The 23,211-nt window shown below is 39.9% G+C and overlaps 1 protein-coding gene across 11 annotated transcripts in view; it reads right to left on the bottom strand.

The window, feature by feature from the left end:
• MYO3B (myosin IIIB) overlaps positions 1-18,333 on the bottom strand; it is a 207,275-nt gene extending 188,942 nt beyond the window's left edge. For 2 of the 11 annotated variants that reach the window (XR_005829436.1, XR_005829437.1), the window contains exons 1-4: positions 17,757-18,327; positions 15,115-15,207; positions 13,608-13,673; positions 13,359-13,398 (exon numbers count right to left, since the gene is read on the bottom strand). Coding sequence is in view for 7 of the 11 variants with exons in the window: in XM_040604665.1 (XP_040460599.1) it covers positions 13,359-13,398; positions 13,608-13,614 (47 nt within the window). In the remaining 4 variants the exon portion in view is untranslated. Of the gene's footprint in view, positions 1-13,358; positions 13,399-13,607; positions 13,674-15,114; positions 15,208-17,756 lie in introns of all 11 variants that reach the window. The other 9 variants (XM_040604658.1, XM_040604663.1, XR_005829438.1 and 6 more) reach the window with 8 other exon arrangements.
• Between the last annotated feature and the right edge of the window lie 4,878 nt (positions 18,334-23,211).

Raw genomic sequence — 23,211 nt, 5'->3', positions numbered from 1 at the left:
CTCTTCTCTAACAGGCTTCAAAAATAATAATAGGCATATGAGATAGAATCCATTAAATTTAAACTTCCTTCAGCAGCTATCTTCATGGAGCAGTTATCAAAAGAACCTTTAAAGAATTAAGTTTAATAAATTATAAATGTATTATTCGGGTTATGCTATCTGGGTCTATAACCATCTAAGTTGAGTTCAGTAACAAAGACGAAGTCAAATCCACAAGGAATTGGCTTGACATCTTCCCAGCCAAAAAGACTGACAAAGAGTGGCAGGACAATGTCAATGTCCACTGCTACTCACAGTTAATTACTGAACTTGAAAAATCAGTTAAGGATTTAGGGGTACAGATGGGTAAAAGAAAAGGGCAGATAGTGATACACACGGAAGCTGCTCAGAGCTGTTATACCTGTATACATTATTTAATAATGCCTTAATCTACAAAGAAGAACAAAAACAACTTTGGTTTTTGCTGATCTGAACCTAAAGAAGACCTTACAATTTGTTAATATTTAAGGCAAGCAGAAAGATTAATGTGTTAGCAAACTCTGATGGGAAGCTAGTTTCAGGGAAAAAAAGTGAAAATAGCTTTCCACAGTGTAATATAATAACTTATGAATCTTTTCTTATCTTCATGACTCGTGTGTTTTTATATTGTGACTTGTATAGCAAACAACATTGCTGCAGTACTCTGATTCTCTCAGATATCATTCAGTAAAAAGTCTGGCTCCATAACTTCAAAGAATAATTTAGACCTTGGTACACTTTATTATACATTCTGATATATGGTCATCAATAAGAAAGACCTGCTTTGTCTTTATTGCACTAGGGAAGATGCGTGAAAGTCTGCGCAATTTACATACAGGCCTAATGTCCACTAATACAAAAAACACATTACCAAAGTACTGAGCTATCCCACTGAAGGAGATTTCTCACCACAGGAGAAACAGCAGATGCCAATATGGACACAAGCAAAAATTCTCAGAGTTTGCTCCTGCCAGGTATTTCACACTGAGAAGCACTAATCAATTTCAATTCCTACTGATTCAGGGGATTTGAGGGAGATTAACACCTCCAAAAGCAGTGATCTGGAAGAGAGAACAATTTAGTAACAACAACAACAAAAGTCACCCATGAACTTTCAGAATAGAATTTAAACACAGAACAAAGTAACAAACCGGTCTGTTTTCCCAGATTAACTCTTCCGCTGCTGCAGATGCTCCTGAAGAAAGTTAAAGGGAATGCCTGAACTTAAGTTAGGAAGAGAAAACATGACAGGTAAGGATACTGTAACCATGCACCGGGTACAGCAACTACGACCTGGAATAACCAGCCTTTAGCAGTTCATCAGCAGCTTTTCAGTTTTCTTTCACATATTATTCAGTTTATGGAAAAGCTCTGTGTTCAATACTATGGGTCTTCAGAACTCGGAAAGAGGAAAACATTTTGTGATACCATTCAACAAATCAAAGAAAGAGTGAATAGATAACATACTTGTATGTCACCACAAGCAGCACTGGACTGAAAAAGCAGTTAAGGCTTTCACCATAAAAGGAAGTAAATTAGATTGCACACACAGTATGAAGCAGGATCTACAGCGCTATGTTGGCACTGAATTTTTAACAATGCTTTAATCTACAGCCTTTGTTCTATCATGTCATATAGCAACAGGTCACTTTTCCTCAGTGAGGATACCCTCTGCAAATAACCCCCAAGTTCCTACCTCTGTTTAAGAAGACAGCATCTACTAAAAAAGTAAGCTTTAATTAGAATAAAAGCATGATGGGCAAAATAGCATCTGATATTATTCACTCAAGAAAGGTATCTTTACAGGGTATGAGTGATGTGGTGTAAGGATTTTACTATCTTATTTTAAGATGCTCCTTTTACTACATAGCATTATAAAGACAGTTTACATTTCAAATACAATCCTAGGTGTTAGGAGAACTCAAGAGATACTCTTTACTGTAACTCTCTTCCTGTACTGCAGAAATCATATTTTATACACGCTTCTTTACAAATTGGATGGAGTACCTTTCAATAGTAATACCTTGTATTGAAAGCTATCTCCTACACAGGCATCCCAAGCTACATCTCTCTAAACATTATAGCAATATTCTGTTGCCATAACCCTCACAGAAGTCTCATCAGCTGTCCCCAGGTAACCGTGCAGAGGCAGCCCCGCAAACTGCTATATTTATGTGTCCCTTGAGGCTCAGAGCACATGCATTTTGGCTTCTCTTGTCAGACACATTCGTGTGGACCAGCTCAGCCAGCCACAGAGGTATACTGGCAGCTCATTCTCCAGTACCATGAAACCCTGTCTCAGAGCTCCACAACAAGGTTATAGTGTGAGAGGTGAAACAGATATATGCGCAAACTTAACAGGGTTTCTGAAAGCCCCTTCAACTATTGCAACGAACATATATAAACAGTCAAAAAAACCAACAACCTTGTTTTAAAACTTCACTGCATTAGCTTCCTGATATCTCAAACTCTTTCAGCTAACTCCCTATAACCAAGAGTCAATCTCTGAGTTCTGCTCTGAACTCAGAAATGCAATTGCTCTTTTCTAAGCCATTCCTCCTGATTTCTGCAGCAAGCACCTGTATTGTGAGAAGAGAGGCCCATTTTCCTTTAAAAGGGCTGATAAGGATCCCTTTCCTTCAATCTTCTAGCCTTCCTTGTTAGCCTGATTCCTCTTCAGACCCACTATGTGACCAAAACGGCCTCTCAGTTTAAGTTTAAAGCTTGGTAACTGGCTTGCCACACAGAGTATTCAATCCTTTATTTTATGCCATTCACTCATCAATCTTTAAATTTTATTCTTTTTAGCTTTCTGCAGGTGCAAAATTTATTTCAACTAGCCTACCAAAGCAGAAGTACAACAGAGAAGGCAAATATGATTCAAAATGATGCTTGTAAACAGTCCGATACTTACACACAGAAACTTCCCAATATCAAACAGAAATCATATGTTGTATATAGATTCCCTAAATAGTCCCAACCACCAATATATTTATATTATATGCACATTTCTGTAAAAAGACTCTCACGTGACTACTTATTCACACAACGGAAGTTTTGTTACCCAGTTTAGAACAGCAATGGTTGCACCAAAAACATACTTGAGAGTGTTCCAAACCTCAATATATTGGGCCACTTTTTTGGAAATTGTCGTATCTGATTTATATCCTTGTGGTATCAATTCTACAAAGGTAATTTTCTATAATGAATTATTTATTTCCTGTTGTAATCAGAAATCTGAGATAGTCATAAATATTTATATGTCTAGTTAATTCACTAATGAAAACTGAACTAATTCTAAAAATGGGATGTTATCTCAGAGGCATGCTTACCTAACAGACTAATAGTCTGCTCAACCTTTACATTAGTGAAGGTAACCACCATACAGGAAGCAACTACCAGGAGCTGGAAGAAACTCCATCTTGAAAGCATGGTATAGGAATTGGCTGAGGTCCTGGACAGAAGGATTTTGTGTGTACCCTAGAAACAGTATCTCACTTTTCTCTGTCTCTGATTTTCCAATTTGTAACATTTGCAGTAACATCCTCTTACATCTTACACTCCTTTGCAATCCTTGGGCTTCTCACTAGCACACCAGAGAGGTATCCTCTTCAGCAACGGAAATCTGCCTTCTTCTTAGGTACTGAGTCACTGGCTTGTGCGTTGGCCTGTGCAACTCCACTATCCTTTACAGTTGCTAAGAAATGTTTTAGGCTGCTGCCTGCCTGAGAGTACTTCAGCGTCACTGCAAGAGCCTGTGTGCACAAATTCCTTGAAGTTAGCTGGTCATATTGATATCATTCCTCACCTAAACCAGGTCAGCATAAACAGCTAATGAAAGGATTTATTTGCTACATCCATAATGAACAATGCAGTTTACCAAGATTTACAATGTCACAAGATAATAGAAATTAAAAGAAACAATCCGTCCGTCCTAGACTCAGACCAGTTTTGAAGGGTCTTCTTATCTAATAAACTCACAGCTCTTTTTCAGATCATATCACCCTCAAATAAGGAAATCCTACCTCGGCAATTATTTTTCTTTTATAAACCATCCCCATCTCTGGGGCAATTTGCCTTTGTCTGCTCCCCTGAACCACAAACTACTAGTCATGTATCTAAGAAGGGAGTAATCTGTTCCTCCACAGAAATATTGCTTGCCACCTTCTGGAGAGGCTGATGGCTTTAGGCTTTACATGAAGAGCCTCACCTGCCCCATAACACACTTTACTGATTACACACATTTGGCTCAACTTTTCACAAACTGTGAAGCATAAAGTTAGCTGGAGATGGTCAAACCTCAGAGACGAAGCCTATCTATGTCAACATTTAGATTTTTATATATTTGTTCTGTGGTACATTAACAACCATATTTTAAGCCAACGCATAAATGGGATCAAGGCATGTCTCTCATTTAGCTGAGTCTTTTAATAGAGGTTGTATGTAATAATAATGAAAGTTTCTGGAGTTTGATACTGCTTTAGCATGCAATCCTATTTTTGAGGGATGCTGTAACAAAGCATTTCCATGGTAAGACTACAAACCCCTTGTCTAGTTCAGTCCAGAGCACAGGTGAGACACTACTCTCATGAGTCTGGAAGTAGAAGTACTACTGCAAACACTAGGAAATAACATCACAGACTATGAACCCTGACCTCCTCTCATCACTACTGATAAAAGTCAGACAGAAAAAGGCCACAAAGTACAAAGGCTGGTGATTTTGAAACTGCAAATTCATGTATCTTAGCTTCTAGGGCAAAAACCCCAAACCAACCCATCTGACAGGGACAGGTTAGAGAAAGCCATATTCTGCTGGACTTATTCTCTGAATAATAACTCTCTTCCAAGGACCTCAGATCTATAGTGATTTCAGAAATGATTCACTGGCCTCCTGAACAAAAAGGAGGAGGAAAAATTAGGAGCTGTAAACGACGGATCATTCTCTGCCTTCCTCTACTGGATGCCAGTGAAAAAGGAAGAAAAACTTTCAGACGACAGTCAGATTCTGAAGCAGTTGATGTATTTGCTAATTCAGATGTAGAAAAGAAGTACAGCACTATGTCACAAAGCCAGAAGGAATATGGTACTCCATGTAATAAAGAAATCCATCAGATGTTTTGTTTTCATTATGTGTACTAAGAAAAGCTTTAAAAATGTGGCTGTCAAAAGATTAAAAGAGACAATCACGCAAGTTTACAAGTTAGATGTCCCTGATAAAATATCATCTTATGATCATTCAAAAGAAAACTACCACAAAATCCAGAATTAATCCTTGACAAGACAGCCGAAGTTCACCCATGACAGAATGACTCGAGTGGGCTGTACTCTGACATCACAAAGGTTTTCAGGAACCCCACCTATTAGGAGAAAACAGACCTGCAGCAGACAAGCATGTGAGCTCTGACTCAAGCAAGATCAGCATGCAAAACTGCTTATCCATGGCAACAACCAGCACTAAACGGTGTCCAGCACATGCAAAGAGACATATGCAGCACAATGGACTACATAATTTTGTGGAAGTTTGCAGTGTCAGGGTATTTGCTTCTCTTGGGAGCTGCATTTAACCTGAGGTTATCACCTTTGGTCCCTGCTTGAGCTATCCTACAGCCATGCCTCTGCCCAAGCAGGTATCCCATTCACCCAGACCCAAACCCTAATCTGCACACTTGGTCTACTGGCCAGACCTTGAGTCTGCCTTGTTGCCACAGGCTTGTCTGGCAGTCACTGGACTGTCAGCCGACCCCAACTGCCATCGCTGGGCCTGACTCCCTTGCCTGGCTTGGGTCCTGCCTGGACACCCCATGCTCAGAAAGGCCACTACTGCTGCTGCTGCCTCACTGGCACCGGTGGCTCTCATCTCACGTGCCCTCACAGAACTGCAGAGGGCCTACTAGCACTTTACCCAAGCCTTTTTACAGGCTACCCTCCCTTAGAACATGCTAAACCTTGCATGTTTTTCAAACTAAAGAGTAGGAAGACCTACAGATCTACAGATCCTTGAGTGCATATCAAGAGGCAAAACCAGTGAGATCCAACAGCCCTATTACCAGATGAGTCAGATACATTTTTCTCATGGTCACTATTTTCACCTGCTTAAAGGAAGACAGATGAAGATACACATGCTACATCATTGCCTGGTGATAACTGTTAGGGTTCATAGACTCTTAGATTAAAGTTTAATGTCTTTATCTTACGCTAGATACTGTTTACATAGATAATGTTCATTTAAATCAAAAGGAGTGTGGTGTGGAACTGGTAAGGCAAATATTTTAAGGTAAACAAACTTTTTTTTTTCTTTTTCTTCCTTCATGCAGAATATGCAAGCAGTTGAGGCCATAAGGACATACTGTTCTTAACTGAGTAACTACTAAGACAACCAATATTTCATTACACAAAATGCCACACTAGAACCTTAATTCAGGACCTACTTTTAAAAAAATCCGCTCTCCTAAAATCTATTTTCAAATTTATTTTCTTTCTTCTATTAATAACAGCTTTTGCAAAATTCTGGCAATTTAGTATATATCATTTAACAAAATTAGTCTTTGCCACAGATTATAAAATCATTCTGATTTGTAAGTCTCTGGAGTTCATGAAAGCATAAGACTAAGTTTGAATGGTAATGAAGTATTCTTCTGGCTGATTAAATATTCACACCTGTTTGTCATCAAGACTTTAGTTTAGTAAGGAGATATATAGCCTTTTCACTTTTATCCAGTACAGAACTAGCAAAGTTCCTTCATTTAAGCCTGAATGTTAGAGTAAGATGCCTCCTGAAACACCCCTAATAATTTCTCTTTCCTGTAGAACACAGTACAGGAGATATTTTAAATTTATTTAGAAAGATGACTCCATATTTCAGGTAGACAAATAAGGTTTATATATTTGCACCATCCAAAGTTTACAGAAGTTTTAATCATTAAAACTTCACATTGCTATGTTTTCTGCATCTCTCCAGATGTACTATTGTTAAGACTCAAAAAAGTCAGATTAAATAAAGACAGAAAGTTACCCCATAGGTCACCTTACAACTATTAAAAACAGACTACAATAAAGTTCTCACAGTGCTAGAAGAATGTTCATTACATTCCTTATAAGAAATAGTCCCAGGAGCAGCAATTCTTGCAACTACTTTTTAAGAAGGTATCAGTGTAACTTTGTGGCAGCACTCCATGCACTTTTCATTCATAAACAAACAGAAGCATAACTGTATGTCATTTTTCCTTTAATTTTCTGATTATTAATTATTTGGTTTAAGACAAGCAGAGTATATATCTGTAACAGACTACATTCAGAACAGACAGGAAAGCATGACAACAAAGCTGAGTTCTTAAAGGAAAAGGCAAAACTTGCTCTCTAACGCACTTCAAAAGTACCATGACCATGTGGGTAATGGGGGACACACACAACAACAAACCAATGAACAGGGTCCCTCTTACAAAAGATTGTGAACATGGAGACAGTAACCAACTGGATGATGAAAATACAGAGAAAGGTGAAAGCCCCAGGAATGGTATGTTACTGTAAGAGCTGGCTACTGGCAGGGAGAGGGGGTGTGTGGCCACAGCAATAGATCTGTTTCAGAAGAAAAGTATAGCATGACTTTTTACAGATCAGGTCTAGAAATACACTTGTGTGCAGGGAATTCTTTCCCTCTGTGCCTCTGAGGGACTGCAGTAATTAAGGCAAACTCCTCCTTCAGAGCTCCACCAAGTAAATAAATAATTTATTGAGCCCTTGCAGCACTGTGGTGCTGATTGCTGTCCCTCTCCAGCTGCTTCAGCAGGTCCCACTCTACTGCCAGCTTCCTGACTTTCAAACAGCTCATTTGTGGCCCTTGTGTTGCTTTACTGTACAGTGCTGATTGCTGGCTCTTGGTGCCAGACAGTTTCCAATTTCACTTTGGTTTAAGATTTAAGATCACTGCCTCATGTGCTTGTTATCAGAGCTTCTGTCATTGCTCCCCAAAAAGCTGTTTGTAGTCCTTCCTTCCCAAGTGGTTAATATTCCCTTTATTCTCTTCCAGTTAACTAATGGTAAAATGCAAATAAGAGCTGAACAGAAACTCTGCTGAAATACCTGAGTTTGTGCAATAGCTGAGTTTACATATGCCTGTGTTATCAGCAGTACATACAAGTTAATCAGATGTCAAGCAAGCTGATACTGCCAGTCAAAAGAGAAACTCAGAGTAACTAACTCCACAGAACTCCCTGAAAACGGGAACCTACTAGTATTTGGGAGCTAGAGCCACCCCATGACTTCCCACTTCAGGAACACCTTTACCAGGAATCACGAGGAATGACTGCAGCATGTGGAGGCAAATATGAGGAAAACTTAAGATAGCTGTACCAAGAAGCATACCTTGAAGAAGCAGCAGCATTACAGCCTCCTTGTCCACACTGTAGCTCTGAAGGCTAAAATGCTGTTTTTCCCATTTTGATTTGCACGGAGCTAATCAGTTTGCAAAAGATGTGCCTTTTACATGTGTAAAGATCACTCTAATTTATGAAGCGGGGAGTGGGGCATGGACTCTTCACCACAACTGTTCACAGGTGAAAGGATATTACCTGATTTAACAAGTACTCTAGGTTACATTCTTAGCTGTTCCTTGTAGATGTTACATCCCCAGTCTTTCAGCCTGTCACAAAAAGCGCTCACCTTCCAGCTCAGACAGTGGGTGAATTTTCTGTTGTAAATGCCTTTTCACAGATTGGTCAAAAGGTGTTCATTTCACAGCAGCCATTTCACTGCTATGAGGGAGTGTGAAACCAAGCACACTTTCTCAGCAGTGCTGCTGAACTCTGTGAAGCTCTCAGCTGAGCAACCTTATGCCATCATAAATCACCACCTTTTGTCTAGCTATTAAACCAGCTAGTTTCTCTGTATTACAATATATACGGTATTACAGTCAGTCGTGATAGGCCTTCGCTCTTGAAACTGGAAAGAGGCCAAACTACCGCTACAGTGAAAAGCAACCTAGCCTGCTTACATGAGTCACTGGCATACTTCTCTAGTTTAATGTTAGCTGACTTCTGCAGACCCTCCAAACTTTCTGCCAGCATATAAATAGCTTCCATTCCCTGGACCTATGAAAGAAACTCCAGCACGGGAGCTGTGCTAACACCACCTTCCTATTTATTTATTATCAGTTGCTAAATTCAAGTCACTTTCTTTGACTAACACCAGTCCTTCCTCTGCGTTTGATGACAATATATGATTATCAATCCAGTAACCAGTTTAGTTTTATAATTGTTTTTCACTGAGACAGTGATCTTACCACAAAACATGAGGCATCATACCAGGCATATTTTATAAACAAATTCCCTACATTTAAGCATATTCAGAATATTTGTTACAAAAGAATGTTAAGGCCCACAGCTGAAAAATGTCCTTTTAATTAAATTAATAGACGATTATTGCTAAAAACATAATTGCAAATGTTTTTTTAATACTTTTCCGGAAGTAAAAAAGACAAGGGATTTTTAAATACTCTTTAACTTTTTGAAGATATACTCTTATTTCTTGAATTCATTTTTAATCACAGGAAATTTTTTGAATCATGTATCATATCTACCATATTTACATCATCTCATAATCTTTCCTGGCTTGCCTCTCAGAGCCATTAATTCAATGTTCCATCTGCTACAATTGCTCATAGTGCAGGTGACATTTATGTTAGGTTTGTTTCCTAAGAAGAAAATGCATTAGAAAAGGTAGTCTGACAGGTCTTTATATCCACTTCACAGGCTACACACCAAGTATAAAGATCATCCATGTAACTATTGACAGAAGCAATGAAAGAACAAGTGAAGACAAGATGTGCACCAAACATGCCCTCTTCTTACAAGTGAGGCGGAATTAATCACATCTATTATTCAGCCCGCCAGCAGGTTTAAAATATAGTGTGAAAAAACTTACAAGGAGACATGAAAACTGCCATCCTGCTCTACACTTCCTATTACTCCTCCTGTTTAATGCACTCTGTCCAAGTTTATTCCCCATACACCCAGGAAAACTGCTAGCAACATCAATACTACGTACTTTCAGTATCAGAAATGGGGCTTTTAGTATTTTTTTTTTTCTTGTCCTTTTAGAACAGGTTTTACACTGATTCTTTAGAGCAAATGCAACCATGTAACGAATAGTTCAGTGACAGGTTGTTTGGACATGCTACAAACACAACAGGATTGTCCCATGGAAGAGGTGAAGTATCTGGATACTGGTTACATAGGTGGCATCCAGACTACCTAGCTGACATATGTTGAGATTAGGAACCCGCAGAGCTTCTGCTCTCCCTATACCTCCAGGTTTTGCTGGCTCCTCTCAAATTTAATATATTAAAAAGCATGCAATAACCGGCACAGGGAACTTTCCAGTAATTTATCTTTCTTCCAAATCAAAAGGCAACTGTACCGGAAAACAACTATTGAAAAACAGTTTTTAAAATAAATGCCTCAATAAGATGACAGATCCTGCAAAATCTAGGCTGAGCTGCTGAGCATTTGAAAGCAAACCCCCTTCTACCAAGCCAGAGTCCTGGAAGTCTTCAGTGGACTGTCCCTCAGGTCTCCTTAATGCTAAGAGACAACTCTCTCTGGAAATCATTGCACCATATTAAGCCATTTCTCCATTTCCATTTTCTCTCCATTTATGGTAATTCTTACTTTGTGTTAAAATCTACTGCCAATTAGATAATTTTGGATACATTTACACAGGGTAGGATGGAAGGACAGATCCTGAAGAAAAAAGTATTTCTGAAACCTCTAGCCCTGCCTGTCTTTCAGGCCCAAATTAACTATGGTTCCCTTCTACCCTTCAGCTCATGCTAGGCTGGGTAACACAGAAGAGTAGAAGTAGAGAGACCATGGAAAAGACAAGAATTGGCAATAGTATTGGTCACAAAATAGCAGAACAAATTATTCTTATAGCTGAGCTATCATAAACCATTTCTCTCTTTCCCTGACATTTGCTCGATGCCTAAGCTGAGGGTAGAAGTAGCAAAGAACCCTGAATCAGGAAACTCTCCACCTGGCAGAGTTCTGCTTGCACAGGAAATATTTATGAAACAATGGATGGGATTTTTCTTTTTCCAAATAGTAGTCAAACATAAAGACAAGATCCCCCTTGGGATCAGCATCAGTCTTCTAGTTCCATGCCTACCCAGGAAATAAAAAAGAACAGAGACAGCACTCTTTTAGTTTTAAGCGGCACTTTCTGTTGTTTCAGATTTCAATGCCAGGAAGAAAAATTTCCCTGAATATTCCTTCATTATTCACTAAAAAAAAGACAGAGGTGCCTCTGCCTTCTTATACCTAAATAACAGCCCAGTCTATTTTTGCGTACAACACACCATTTCCATATAAATCTCGAATCTGTATTTAGTGTCAGCCTTGCAGCTGGACTCAAGCAGCCCACGGTAAAACAAGTGCCCTCCCCCTTTGCAGGATACCTCCCCCACCACAGGGTATTATAAAGCCTTTACCCAAAGCATTTACAGTATGCTGCTTATTAGTGACAGAGTTCTCCTAAAGAATCTTCTGCAAAAACCTTCTGTTTCCCAAAATCCATAGATAGAAAACAGCACACCTGGAACAAGTTGATTCACAACTGAGGTTAACAAGCTCTATCTGAGATTTGCATACCTGGGTCCAAATGTAAGAAAGAGGCTGGGAAGGCAGCAAAGATAAGGTGCAATTTCATACCTACAAGTTCAGTACAGCATCCATGGTAGAGCTGGAACTGTGTCAAGGACAGAGTAGAGGATTTACTTGGTACTACAGCCATCTGATACACTTGGGCCTCAGGGCAGCCTTACCAGAGTAAATATCATTGCAGCACTGCAAGATCCTCCACCTGATCCCCAAAACATTTATAAATTTGCAAGTCACAAAGTGTTTTGGAGAGGAAACTGTGGCATACAGTATAGATCACTGTACATTCTACAGATATATCTATCTTGCAAAGACAGCTTTGTCAAGGGCACAGGCATCTGCTGGCTAATAGGAGTCAAATTTTTATACACATGGATAACTGCATACCTCTGCAAAAATGTGCTAATCTAACTATATTTTGTCTTGCAAGAGTGAAGATCACCTTAGCACAACAGTGCCAACTGTCTTGCCATTAGCTCCATTATCAGACTGACTTAAAAAGAGCTATTCTTGTTACTATACACATACGTTAAGAACTCCACACATGAACTTTTTTTTTTCTAAAAAAAAAAAGAGGCAGCAGATATATAAATCCTTAGTTGGAAACTATTACATACAGAATTAATATTCTCAGTGAACTGAATTTTCTTTCTAAAATTTTTGATAATGGAATCCTTGGGGTATCATTTCACAATAGGTTGACACTGACAGGGCCATGAATCCTGATAAGAAACAGAGCTACCATTTTATTTTTTTGGCAAAGAACCCAAGCAGGAAAAAGTATACCATGAGTCAATTCTTCAGACAGGAGTTATAATGAAAGCAGTACGGGCTGGACTCTTCACAACCCATTCCTTCTTATAGCATCAAGATTGAAAAAGCTTATTCCTCTTCAAGTACTGTAGGCACTGCCCATCATCAAAAACATCAACATTACAGACTCATAACTCAAGACTAGAAGCTTTTAAGGTACGATTTGTAACAAACTTTTGAAGGAACCTAACAGGTAAGGCCTGTAGAAACTAAGCACTTTATTTTCCTTCAGAGATGAGGCTGAAGAGTTCCCTAGTAAATATAACTAAGAATTTTACCAGTCACAGAGATCTGTATCTCATCACACCATGCACCACTCAGTTCAAAAGTCTCTCTCTAGCAAGCAGTTTCTGAACAGCAGTAGAAAGAGATGTGGCTAAAAAAGCCACAATCACAAGGGCAGTTCTACCCTTAGGGAATGTTCCTGAATGGAATGAACACTTCTAGTGCAACCTGAGCCAAATACAGCTGTGTTGCTACAAATGTATGAAGGCCAGGCTGAGAAGCAACAGTCAGTAACCATTATTTTTAATCACATGTTCGTAGTAACTTTCACAATGTTCTTGGTGTTACGACAAAATTGGAAGTCAGCTATTTTGCCTAGCTTGACAGCTCCAATTTCATTACTTGAGAAAGAAAAAAAAAGAAAACCATTAAGAAATACAGCTGCAAGCAGAGCAACATTTCACAGCTACTAGCTGACCATCTCTAAGATAATTAGGACGTGTTAGGAGGATGAGACGAGGATGAGACGAGGATGAGACGAGGATGAGACGAGGACTCGTCTATTTTGTGGGAAGGGAGTCAGAACAACACAATACATTTGTATTTTCTCCAGGGTGCCATAGAAGATGACATTTAAAAATTCTTTCTTACCTAATCCAGTTTGCTTCAGGACTTGCTGTGTTCTCAGCTGCTGCAACAACAAACATAAAAAGCAAAAGCTTGACAGCCTTCAAGACATTTGAGATCTTTGGCATTTCTCCAGCTGTTTCAAAGTAACAGGCTACCCAAGCTAACAGTTATTGACATAAATGAACCTGACTGCATGCATTATAGTTCTTTTCCAAAGCTGATTAACAACAAAAGAGAATAAGGTGAAAAATTGAAGGTTGCATTCCTCACCTGACATAGCTCCTGTTGGCCATATGCTGGACTCAGCAAAAGGTACTGTCTCTCTGAACAATAAACCTAGAATAGGCAAAGGCTGAATTATTAACAAGAACATGAGGAGGTCCCAAAAGCACATGATGAATGAAACAGAAATTCAAAACTTAGTCTGATTTAGTTTGAAGGGAACTTAAGAGTTTCCTGAACTCATGCTCAGTTGATCTGTTTCAAACACTAAATGGCATATGGAAAGCAGCAGAATGATGCTTTATTGCAGTGCAGAGGAACAATGAACACAGTCGCTTACACTGCCTCCAGTCTCTTACAAAGCAGAATTTGACTAAAATGGAAATATCTTGCTTTTATCATATAGTTGTTTGTGTACCTTCCCATTCCACTGGTCATCTCTCTTTTCAGGCATTAACTGCTAATGTGCTTCCAACACTGGAGTTTGCCCTCCAGTTTTTTGTACTCAAGACTGTAAATGTGCTCTTCAAGCAACTTAAAATTGCACTGATACAGTCTCTAAGTTCATATAGTATTTCAGGTTTAAAATTGGGTCATCCAATTAACTCTGAATATGGCACCGCACAGCAGGAATGAAGTCTATGGATTTCTGGGCAAAGACTGGAACTTCTTTTACATAACTTTGTGTCTTTTGATACTGCTGATAGCAATTAGAAAGTACCAACCAACATGAGAAACCTTGCCAGGATGAAAGGAAAAATTGACAGCAATTTCTCCTCTCAAGACAGAATTTTCTAGTTCCTCTGTATTCTGTTCTGCAGAATTCTTATTAGTCTCAATGCCATGCAGCAGACACTAATGATAAGGACAGCATTCAAAAAAGCAACATTATCTATTCAGACACTTCACACTTCTGCATCTAAATGCCAGCTTCCTAACTCTATGGGTGGGAGACACAGGACTCATCTTAAGTATTAAAATGTGAATATCCACATGGAAGTTGGACATTTAAACTGACATTTACAACAATGAGAAAGTAGGACCAGCATGTGGAGCCAGGACAGGGGCATCACTCAGGAAAAGGACATAGCAGAAACTCTCTTTGTCTGCGTGGTGCCTCTGTGAAACTGGGACTGAGTGCCTTAACTTGCTTACTCCATTTAAGTACCAAATTCATCTTTCCTTCTTATACCTTGCTCTGAACTCCCTCCAGGTTTGAATCTTAGGCAGCCAAAAGTCAAGTGGCTGGCTCTCATGTTTAGACACAAAGGAAGATGGACAATTAGTTCCTGTCTTCTGTGAATAAAGCCCAGCTAAATACAAGGCAGGAAGTATATATCTATTAACAGAGGTGCTACCCGCTTTACAGAATCAACCTTGCTATTGAATACATAATTTTCAGACACCGCACACAATGTGGGAATAATAATTCAATGCAGATTAAATACAAGCAGATCTTTTTTACATCAAAATGCCCATCTTAATATACCATTGAAGCTTTTAGGCTTTGACCCCCTGGAAATTACATCCCTTTCAAGAGCTTCAGGTTGCTTACCACAGAAATCTCTGGGGGTTAGTGCAAGCACTGCTCTTAGAGGGGTGAATGATTCCCTATTGTTTCTGCTGCAGTAGTGGCATGACCAGGAGACTGAAAGAGACAGAATTTTCTTGTGAATCATAGAAACTGTGTGTAAGGTGAGAAAGGTCCATGCAAAGTCAAAAAATATAGTGTCCATGTAGAATGTTAGATAAACGGTTGCCTGAAAAGAATGATAGCAGTAATTACACCATTATCTCAGGTGGGCTAAATGTACCAGTGTACCAAACACACCCTCTCTACTGTCAACATGCTATCAATCAGCACAGGAAGAAGGAAAAGAAAACTGACTCCAGCTACTTTAATTGTCATTAACCATAATGCTGTCAGGATAAGCAGGCAAGCACAGCCTTATACTTTCTCTTAATATTCTGACCAAGAAAGTAGTGGCTACAAGGGCCGAGAAACAGTGAAAGATGCAAAAGTACATGTGCTAGCTTTAACTCTTCCCTTATTCGGAGACATTTATACTTCACACACGCTTTCCAACTAAAAGCTACTCCTTTTATTAGTTTGCATCATGCTATGTCAGGAGATGCATTCATTTTCCTGAATTTTCATCTGTTTCAGAATAAACATTGTAAAATTAACTCAGTCCAGCATTTTCAAATGTGTAGTTCTGCAAACGTATCCTTTTTCCACATATATTATCAGTACTCCCTCTCCCTGCAGCAGGGTACAGTCAGTGCCTGAGGAAGGAACAACTGGATGAGGGGTGGAGAAAAAGAGGACCAGCCAACAAAAGGCTACTGACATGCCTTTTTCCTTACAATGCAGCAGCAAAGAATGAGAAATCTCACACTTCCTCCGCCCTCCTCACATGCCATTACCACGGGCCAATTCTCAGCTGTGTTCAGCAGAGCTTCTTGCCAGCTGTGCAGCATTAAGATGGGAAAGCTCAGCCTTAACTCTGCCAGACATTTAACCCAGAGTAGTGGCATTCTAGCCACAGCCACTCAGCTTTCCCCACTTTGACACAAGGGAAGTATGTACAGCTTTACACAATGTGTTATTTGGAGAACTTCTCTTCCCCAGAGAGGGTAAAATTCTTTTTTTTTTCTTTGTCCCGAAATTTTGCACAATTAAACTACAGCAGTTTCTCAAGTTATTTTTCGGGTTTCTGGTGTGGTGCATCGATCCTGAAGCCTTGCTTTGTTAATGCTGGTGGCAGAAGGCTGGTAAAGACAGTAACTTCTGACACAAATGTTTCTCCTCCTCAGACAAGTTTGCACTCGAGAGCCCCTTGTTAGCGAGCCTCTCCAGTCATTAGTAGAACAAGAATCGTTGTCTTTGTCCAATGAACTTTTTATTCTGAATGCATTTGGCAAAAACACTGCAAAACTGGTCCTGCTGGCAGCTCTTAACACAACCAAACTGCCACTGCACTGCTCACTAAATCTCTATTCCCCATATTTAGAAGTCAATAACATAGGTACAATATTTCTTCTAATCAAGGCTTTTGGATGGTACTAGATAAATCATTTACTACACATACATCAACAGGGCAGCACATAATTCTGAGGAAGCCTCACTCTCCAACATGCACAAATATTTATTGCTGCAGATAATGTTCCTACAGCTTCCTAACCATAGAACACCATGGAGCAGCAAGTACCAGCATGGTATTTCACATCTTCCCTGTTTCCAAAACAATCCATTTGCATTTAAACTGACCTTCCATTTTAAAAGGGTCTGAAATGTCTTTGAGAAATCTATATGCACCTTGCCTTCTAGCCAGACTACCATATGAAAATCTTAGCTCAGGAGAAAAATAGCTCTGCTGGTTCAAGTCACATTGGAACAAAACTTGGGTGAACTCTTCTATTTTTACTTTATGTGCTGCAATCAATGTCAGTAATTTACACCAAATTAGATTAACATTAGAGGATTAAAGGATATAATTTAGAAAAATAAATGCATTGCAGTTTGAAATTGCACGTTAAGAACTGAGAGGGACTCCAATTTGGAGGTATAAAAAGGGTCTAAAAAATGGATTCCACGTATTTTCAGAACATTCCACAAGACTCCACCGTAGGTTTAGATACAAGCAATTCACTGCTTTTGCCAGAAACACCTCAGTAACTACATCTGATTTGCTAACACTGAATCAATATTATACATCTTCATACTACCAGAAATTTCTGTACAAGAACATAGCTTCCCACGTACTAGTTTCAAAATACCTCAGAACAAAACAGCATTCCTTGGTTTTCACAGTGCAATGAGATTGGAATTCCAAAGCGCAGATGTTGAAGGGGAGAATGAAAACTAGCTTTTAAATATGAAAATTGAAAAACATTTTGTATTTACACAGAACTGAATGCGCTGCTTCAGAGAATTAACTTGAAAGATGTTTTAAGTTAGCCTCTTCTTCTTGGTTTGTGTCTAATATTGTCTCTGGATAACAGTACCTTTTCCATTCTTTTAATAATTGCATACCTGTGTGCACCAGGAAGGGAGAAAAGGACACATATTTGCTTAACGTAACTTATCAAATATTGTAGTATTTGCAATGTATATCACAGTTCACTAGTTACTAGTAGGTCACTTAAAGTACTACACACTAGAGCCAGATCTATTTTGGTATTTAGGGAACTTACAGAGACTTCTTCAGTTATTCACGGCTTTATCCCGATGTGCCTGAAGCCTGTGTCACACCTACTTAACTCCTTGCCTTGTAGTTATCTTCTATTTTTAATCACGTTGATTTTTCCTGTTTGAGTATTGCTTACCTATAGGTTTTGGAAAGACGGGTACAGCTAGCCGTCACACACGGCGGCAGGGAACCGGCGCTGCCCCGGCAGTGCGCACGCACCGCTCAACCGGGCCGCGGGCAGCGCGGGGGCCGCTTCCCCTCCCCGCCCTGCCGCGATCCCCGCAGCTGAAAGCAGCCTTCTCTCGGTTTCGGGGGAAAGGCAACTTCCCGGCGGTAATGACGACCCCCGCCAGCACCGGCTCCCTCAGAGAGGTGACAGCCCCCGCCTGCCTCTGAGCGCCCGCTGACCGCGCGGCAAATGGCGGCCGCCATTTCGAAGCCCCCTCGGCTGGCGCGCGGCCCCCACCCCACACGGCGGTCCCGCCGGCCCGCAGACCTGGCGGGAGCGGAGCCTCGGCCCGCCGGGGCAGGGTGGGACGATGTGCCACGGCACCCGGGTGAGAGGCCGGGGCAGCGCCGGGCGGCGGAGCGGCCCCCGCTGTGCCGGGGCGGCGGCGGCGATGAGCCCGTTCAGGCAGCGCCGCCCGGTTCCCTCAGGGCCGGCGCGGTCACGAGCGCTGCCCGCGGGGCGCGGCGCCCGGTGCCGCAGGGCCGGGGTCCCTCAGCGCGCGGTGCGGGGCGCCGTCGGGGAAGGGCAGCGTTCAGGGAGCCTGTGAAGAGCAGCAGTTAGGAGCAAGAAGTAAAATTGATGCGTGTAAAGGCATAGGTAGTGTTAAATAGCTTTCACTGAGATTAAGTGCCGCGCTCGTCTCTGTGTATTCAGTTCGTTGCCCAGAATAATGAATTGCAAGTGCAGTTCCATCTGTGCTCTGAGAAATGGGGCCTGGTGAAGAAAACGGTTTTATACAGCATTTCTGGTGAAGAGAGGTGTGTTATACATCATTTCTCACCATTTGGGAATGAACGTGTATGAGCCCCCCCTGCTTTTGGGCTTCTCCTTTTGTACGCGTTAGTCTTGATTTGAGCTCAGGCATAACCATTTTTCAGGTTGTTTCTGGTTTCTTGATGAGAAGACGTTCAGGTAGATATTTCTCTTACACACTTTGCCTACAAAAAGTCTCAGGGAAACAAGTGGGAGGCTGTTCCTTTGCTCTGTGTGCCAATGCTTCATTCAAGGGAGCACATGGCGCAGGCCCCCTCCTCAGCCCTCTCCAGCAGTCTCCCTGTGAGCATTGCGCCAGCTCATCACCATCCCCCTCTGCTTCTTCCACAGATTTTCTATTTGTCTCTCTCATATAGTGAGACACGCTGATCCATAAGGTAAGGAGATCTCAATTTTCATAGTCACAAACACACCCTTGGGTTCTGATCAGCCAGATGGGCTGTGTTTTGGGCAACAATTTGGATCGCTCTAATTTAGTCTGTTACGAATAAAGAGCAACAGCTGTATTCATCAGCTTAAGTGAGGTCTGACACTCCACAGCATCCAGTACCACTTCAAATATGAAAGCACTAGATCCGTTCTCATCTATAAGTAGTCTGTAAGTAATCTTCATAATTTTAAAAAAAAACTACAAAGGAGTTTTTAATATATACTTTATATAGATACACTATATATATATGAAAAATACTTTTATATATATCATATATATAAGTATCTTTTCATAATTATTTAAGATCCACTTTAAAGACTGAGGAGCGATGGTATTTCTCCACAAAACTCTTCCAGTACCACCTTTATCCATTGCTGTACCAGTTTTGTCTTAACAATGCAGTAGTTTCTAACAGTAAATTTTCATCATTCTGACCAAAGTACAGTAATTTTTTTACCTTTCTTTTGATTAGTGAACTCTGTAATCCTATAGACACACATTTTTTTCTGGCATCCATATTCTAGTAAGATAATCCTTTATCAAAACTGAAAGTAACTGAAGCCAGACCTTAATTCAGGTGGTCAGTAGGAAATGTAAATCCTTAGCATTTTCTCAAAATTTACCCCATGACAACATTAGAAAGAGACAGGTGGTACAGAAGTCTCTAAAAGTTTTTCTGAGCAGTCCTCCATTTCATACTATTGTTTTGGTGAATTTTTGTACACTGGAATATACAAAGTCTTCTTCACAAGCCATTATTTTCTCTTGTTGTCTGCAATTGTAAAATCATGTAGTATGCAGAATTATATAAACACTGTAACAACAAATTGTAACATAGACAGCAAATAGTAATATAGACACATATGGTCAAGCTGACCCTGTTGGACAATCAACAAGCTTGTCCAAGGTAGATCCAAATATTTAATTCTTCGTGCCCTGAGTTTACAGAAGTTACAACATAGATTAAAACTTCCCTATTAGTTGTGCGTAAGGTTCTAAAATGTCATTGTTCATCAAGTTGCATAAGAAGCATCTAGATTCAAGCAAAAACAACATCTACATACACTAGTCTGCATATTTTTCCCTCAGCATTCTTGAGAGTTCTTTCATAATCAAGAAGCTCTGGATATTCCCAGATTTTCCCTGGATTCTTATATTGGTTTTTGAACCATAGATATTTCTTCAATTATCACTAAATAATTTCAGCTCATACAATCTAGACCTTTGTGAGCTCTGTCGCAAAAGCTTATTTATATCTTAATCTTCTTTATTCAGTCTCTTGAATTTATATTTGCCTGTACCTGCTTGCTTTGTTCTGATGCTGGTGGGTTTTCACTCCCTTTTCACTAAGTTCTTGCAGGCCAGCTAGAATCACTTTTCCAAACACTGCCAGCCTATTCAACGTACCTGTTTCCATTCAGGTTACAGTCACAATGGGTACCTGCACTGTACTGGAGCTACATGAGTGGTATCCCTATGAAATTCATATCCCATGGTGGATTTCCAGACAGTGTCTTCCGCAGTGCTGCCGTTTTTGTTACAATGGCTTTGTAAGTGCAGCTGGAATTCACAACTTGCCAATAGAGTCATCCATGAATCACAGAAATACAATAACATGGAGTTTGAAAAGGCAGCTAATTAATTGTAATTTAAAATAACAAAACAAAACAAACAAACAAAAAAAGAAACAACCCCTAAAACCCCTTATCTTATTTCTAACTTGCACATTTCAGGAGGAATAAATTTCAGATCACATAACCCTTCCATTTCTGTAATGTTATACAGGTTAAAGGAATAGATTTATTTTTAGTCATGTTCTTTACTGGCACCTCCACTTCAAAGGTTTGTCTTTGCTAGCAGTCAGACTGTTAATGTTACTGCTTGCAGCAGTAGGAAGAGTTGTCAATCCTAAACTAGTACATGAACATTGCTTATCATGAAGCCAAACCAAAACAAGCCATATTTAAGTGCAGCCATTATTTTTTGTTGTTACTTGCAAATCTCAGGTAGAAATGAACAGCTCTTAATTGTTGAATATTTCTGACTACACCTGCAGTGATGATTGGCCCATTATACAGTGGTTTCACTAATGCAAGCTATTCCTAGCCTTTCTTTAGACTGTATTTGAAAATTAAATAATTCGTCACTTTTATGGCTATGGCTAGATGCCAAAATGTGAAAAGCTATTATTAAATGAACTGTTATAAAATGCTACAGCCTCAAGAATTGAATGGGAATTGAGTATTTCTTAGGCAGTAAATAGTCTATAGTATTTAACTGATGAGCTTTTCCAAAGTGTATTCTATGGAAGCATTCAGTTCCTGTACATTAAGTAGGGTGGGTTTTTTTGTGAATCTATTAATGTTTAAATTGACATACAGTACTTACTTGTAGTGAAACATGTAACCAACAAATTATAAATGGCAGTATTTTAATCATAAACCATATAATTTTAATGGAACCTATTCTTTCTGTAATTAAAAAGTTGAAATGTACTGTCTTACCCTGATTTATAGTCTTAAAATCTCCTTATTTAAATGGATATAAACTTTATTTATGACAGTAAGTCCCTTTAAAAGTAAGGAGGACTTACGCTTTTTAAATACGTGTTCATGTCTGTGCATTTTTTTTTGCCCGGAGATGGGCTTGTGATTACAAACAGAATGCATGCTTGCATTAACCTACACACATCATAAACACTGGTGAATCAGAAGTTAATGTAATAATACTAAACAGGTTTGCCAGAAGGAAAAATACAGTTGCTGAAGACTTCAAGGACACTGCTGAAATGCTTACTACTTCTGGGAAAATCCTGAGGCAGTTTTTAACTCCAGCTAGGCAAATGTGGATACAGCACTCTGAACTGTAAGCATCTGAGTTAATGCATATTGTGTCATATTGTTGTGTCCTACCAGGTCATGTGGGTGCTGCTTCTGTTTTACCCTCTCAGCTTTCAAATGAACACAAACGCACCACATTCAAGGGTTGCCGCCATTGTGGAGAAAACAAACATAAACTCTGTAGTTCAACTAGTCCCTCATCTTCCTTTCTTACCCCAGGAGTTCATCAGCATTCTCCTTCATTAATAGGGAGAACTCACATTAAGACTTCCCTCTGTCAGCGCTTGCCTCCTCTTCCAAACCACATCTTGTTTTGTTCACGTGGAAACATTCTACCTGCTACTTTCCTCATCTGCGCCTCAGCCCGAGTAGGGTTGCTGTATTACTGAGAGCAAAAGAATAAGGTAAAGGGAAGGATAAGGTGTGCAGAGACCATGGTGTACTGTTGATTCTAATAGCTCCCTGGGAGAGTCCCAGAGCCCATCTCCAGTCCCAAATCAGGGCTCAGGCTGCAGGAATGTAGGTCAGGGACCTGAAAGAAACAAAGCTGCCAGTTCTCAGCCTGCTGAGCCAATACTCAGATTCTCCCTGCTTGCTCTGTTCTGTGGCAAGCAAGATGCTTCTTTTCAGAGTTCTCATCTCTAAATGATAATTTCATCCCAAAGCCCTTCCCATGCTAGAGTCCCCCTGTCCCATTCACTGCCCGAGAGGAAAAGCAGGACATGTACAGCTACAGACGCTGTAAGCCATGTCCAAGGGGTCTGGTAGCCAAGGTCTTATTGCAGTTAGTGTTTCATTTTGACAGACGTCTGAAATGACAGCTCCTAGCTTTAATGCATCTGTGCATACTTGCATAAAAGATGGTTGCTGTAGCTGAGACATCTAGTTTTTTTCTCATTTGCACTGGTAGAAGAAAAATCCACTGCTGCATTACCTGAATACAGAAGACAGCAAGGACAAAGAAACTGCGGAGTTTTACAGCACAGTTTTGAAGCAAAAAACATCAAAGGGCACTGAAAAGGAGAAAGAACCTCCATAAAAAAATTCTTTAGCAAGGAAGGAAATTAAATAGTGGCAATGTTAATGTAAGAGTGGATTCCACTGTCTCTGAAATCAATGGAAATAGCGAGAATAATATTGGAGCTTTACACATATTTTCAAAGATGATTTAAAGTGGAAGCCAGCA

The sequence above is a fragment of the Falco naumanni genome, chromosome 8 (genome assembly GCF_017639655.2).
Source record: "Falco naumanni isolate bFalNau1 chromosome 8, bFalNau1.pat, whole genome shotgun sequence".
NCBI classification, from domain to species: Eukaryota; Metazoa; Chordata; class Aves; order Falconiformes; family Falconidae; genus Falco; species Falco naumanni.
The sequence above is the reverse complement of the archived record's forward strand: the minus strand, read 5'-3'. Positions and strand labels throughout refer to the sequence as shown.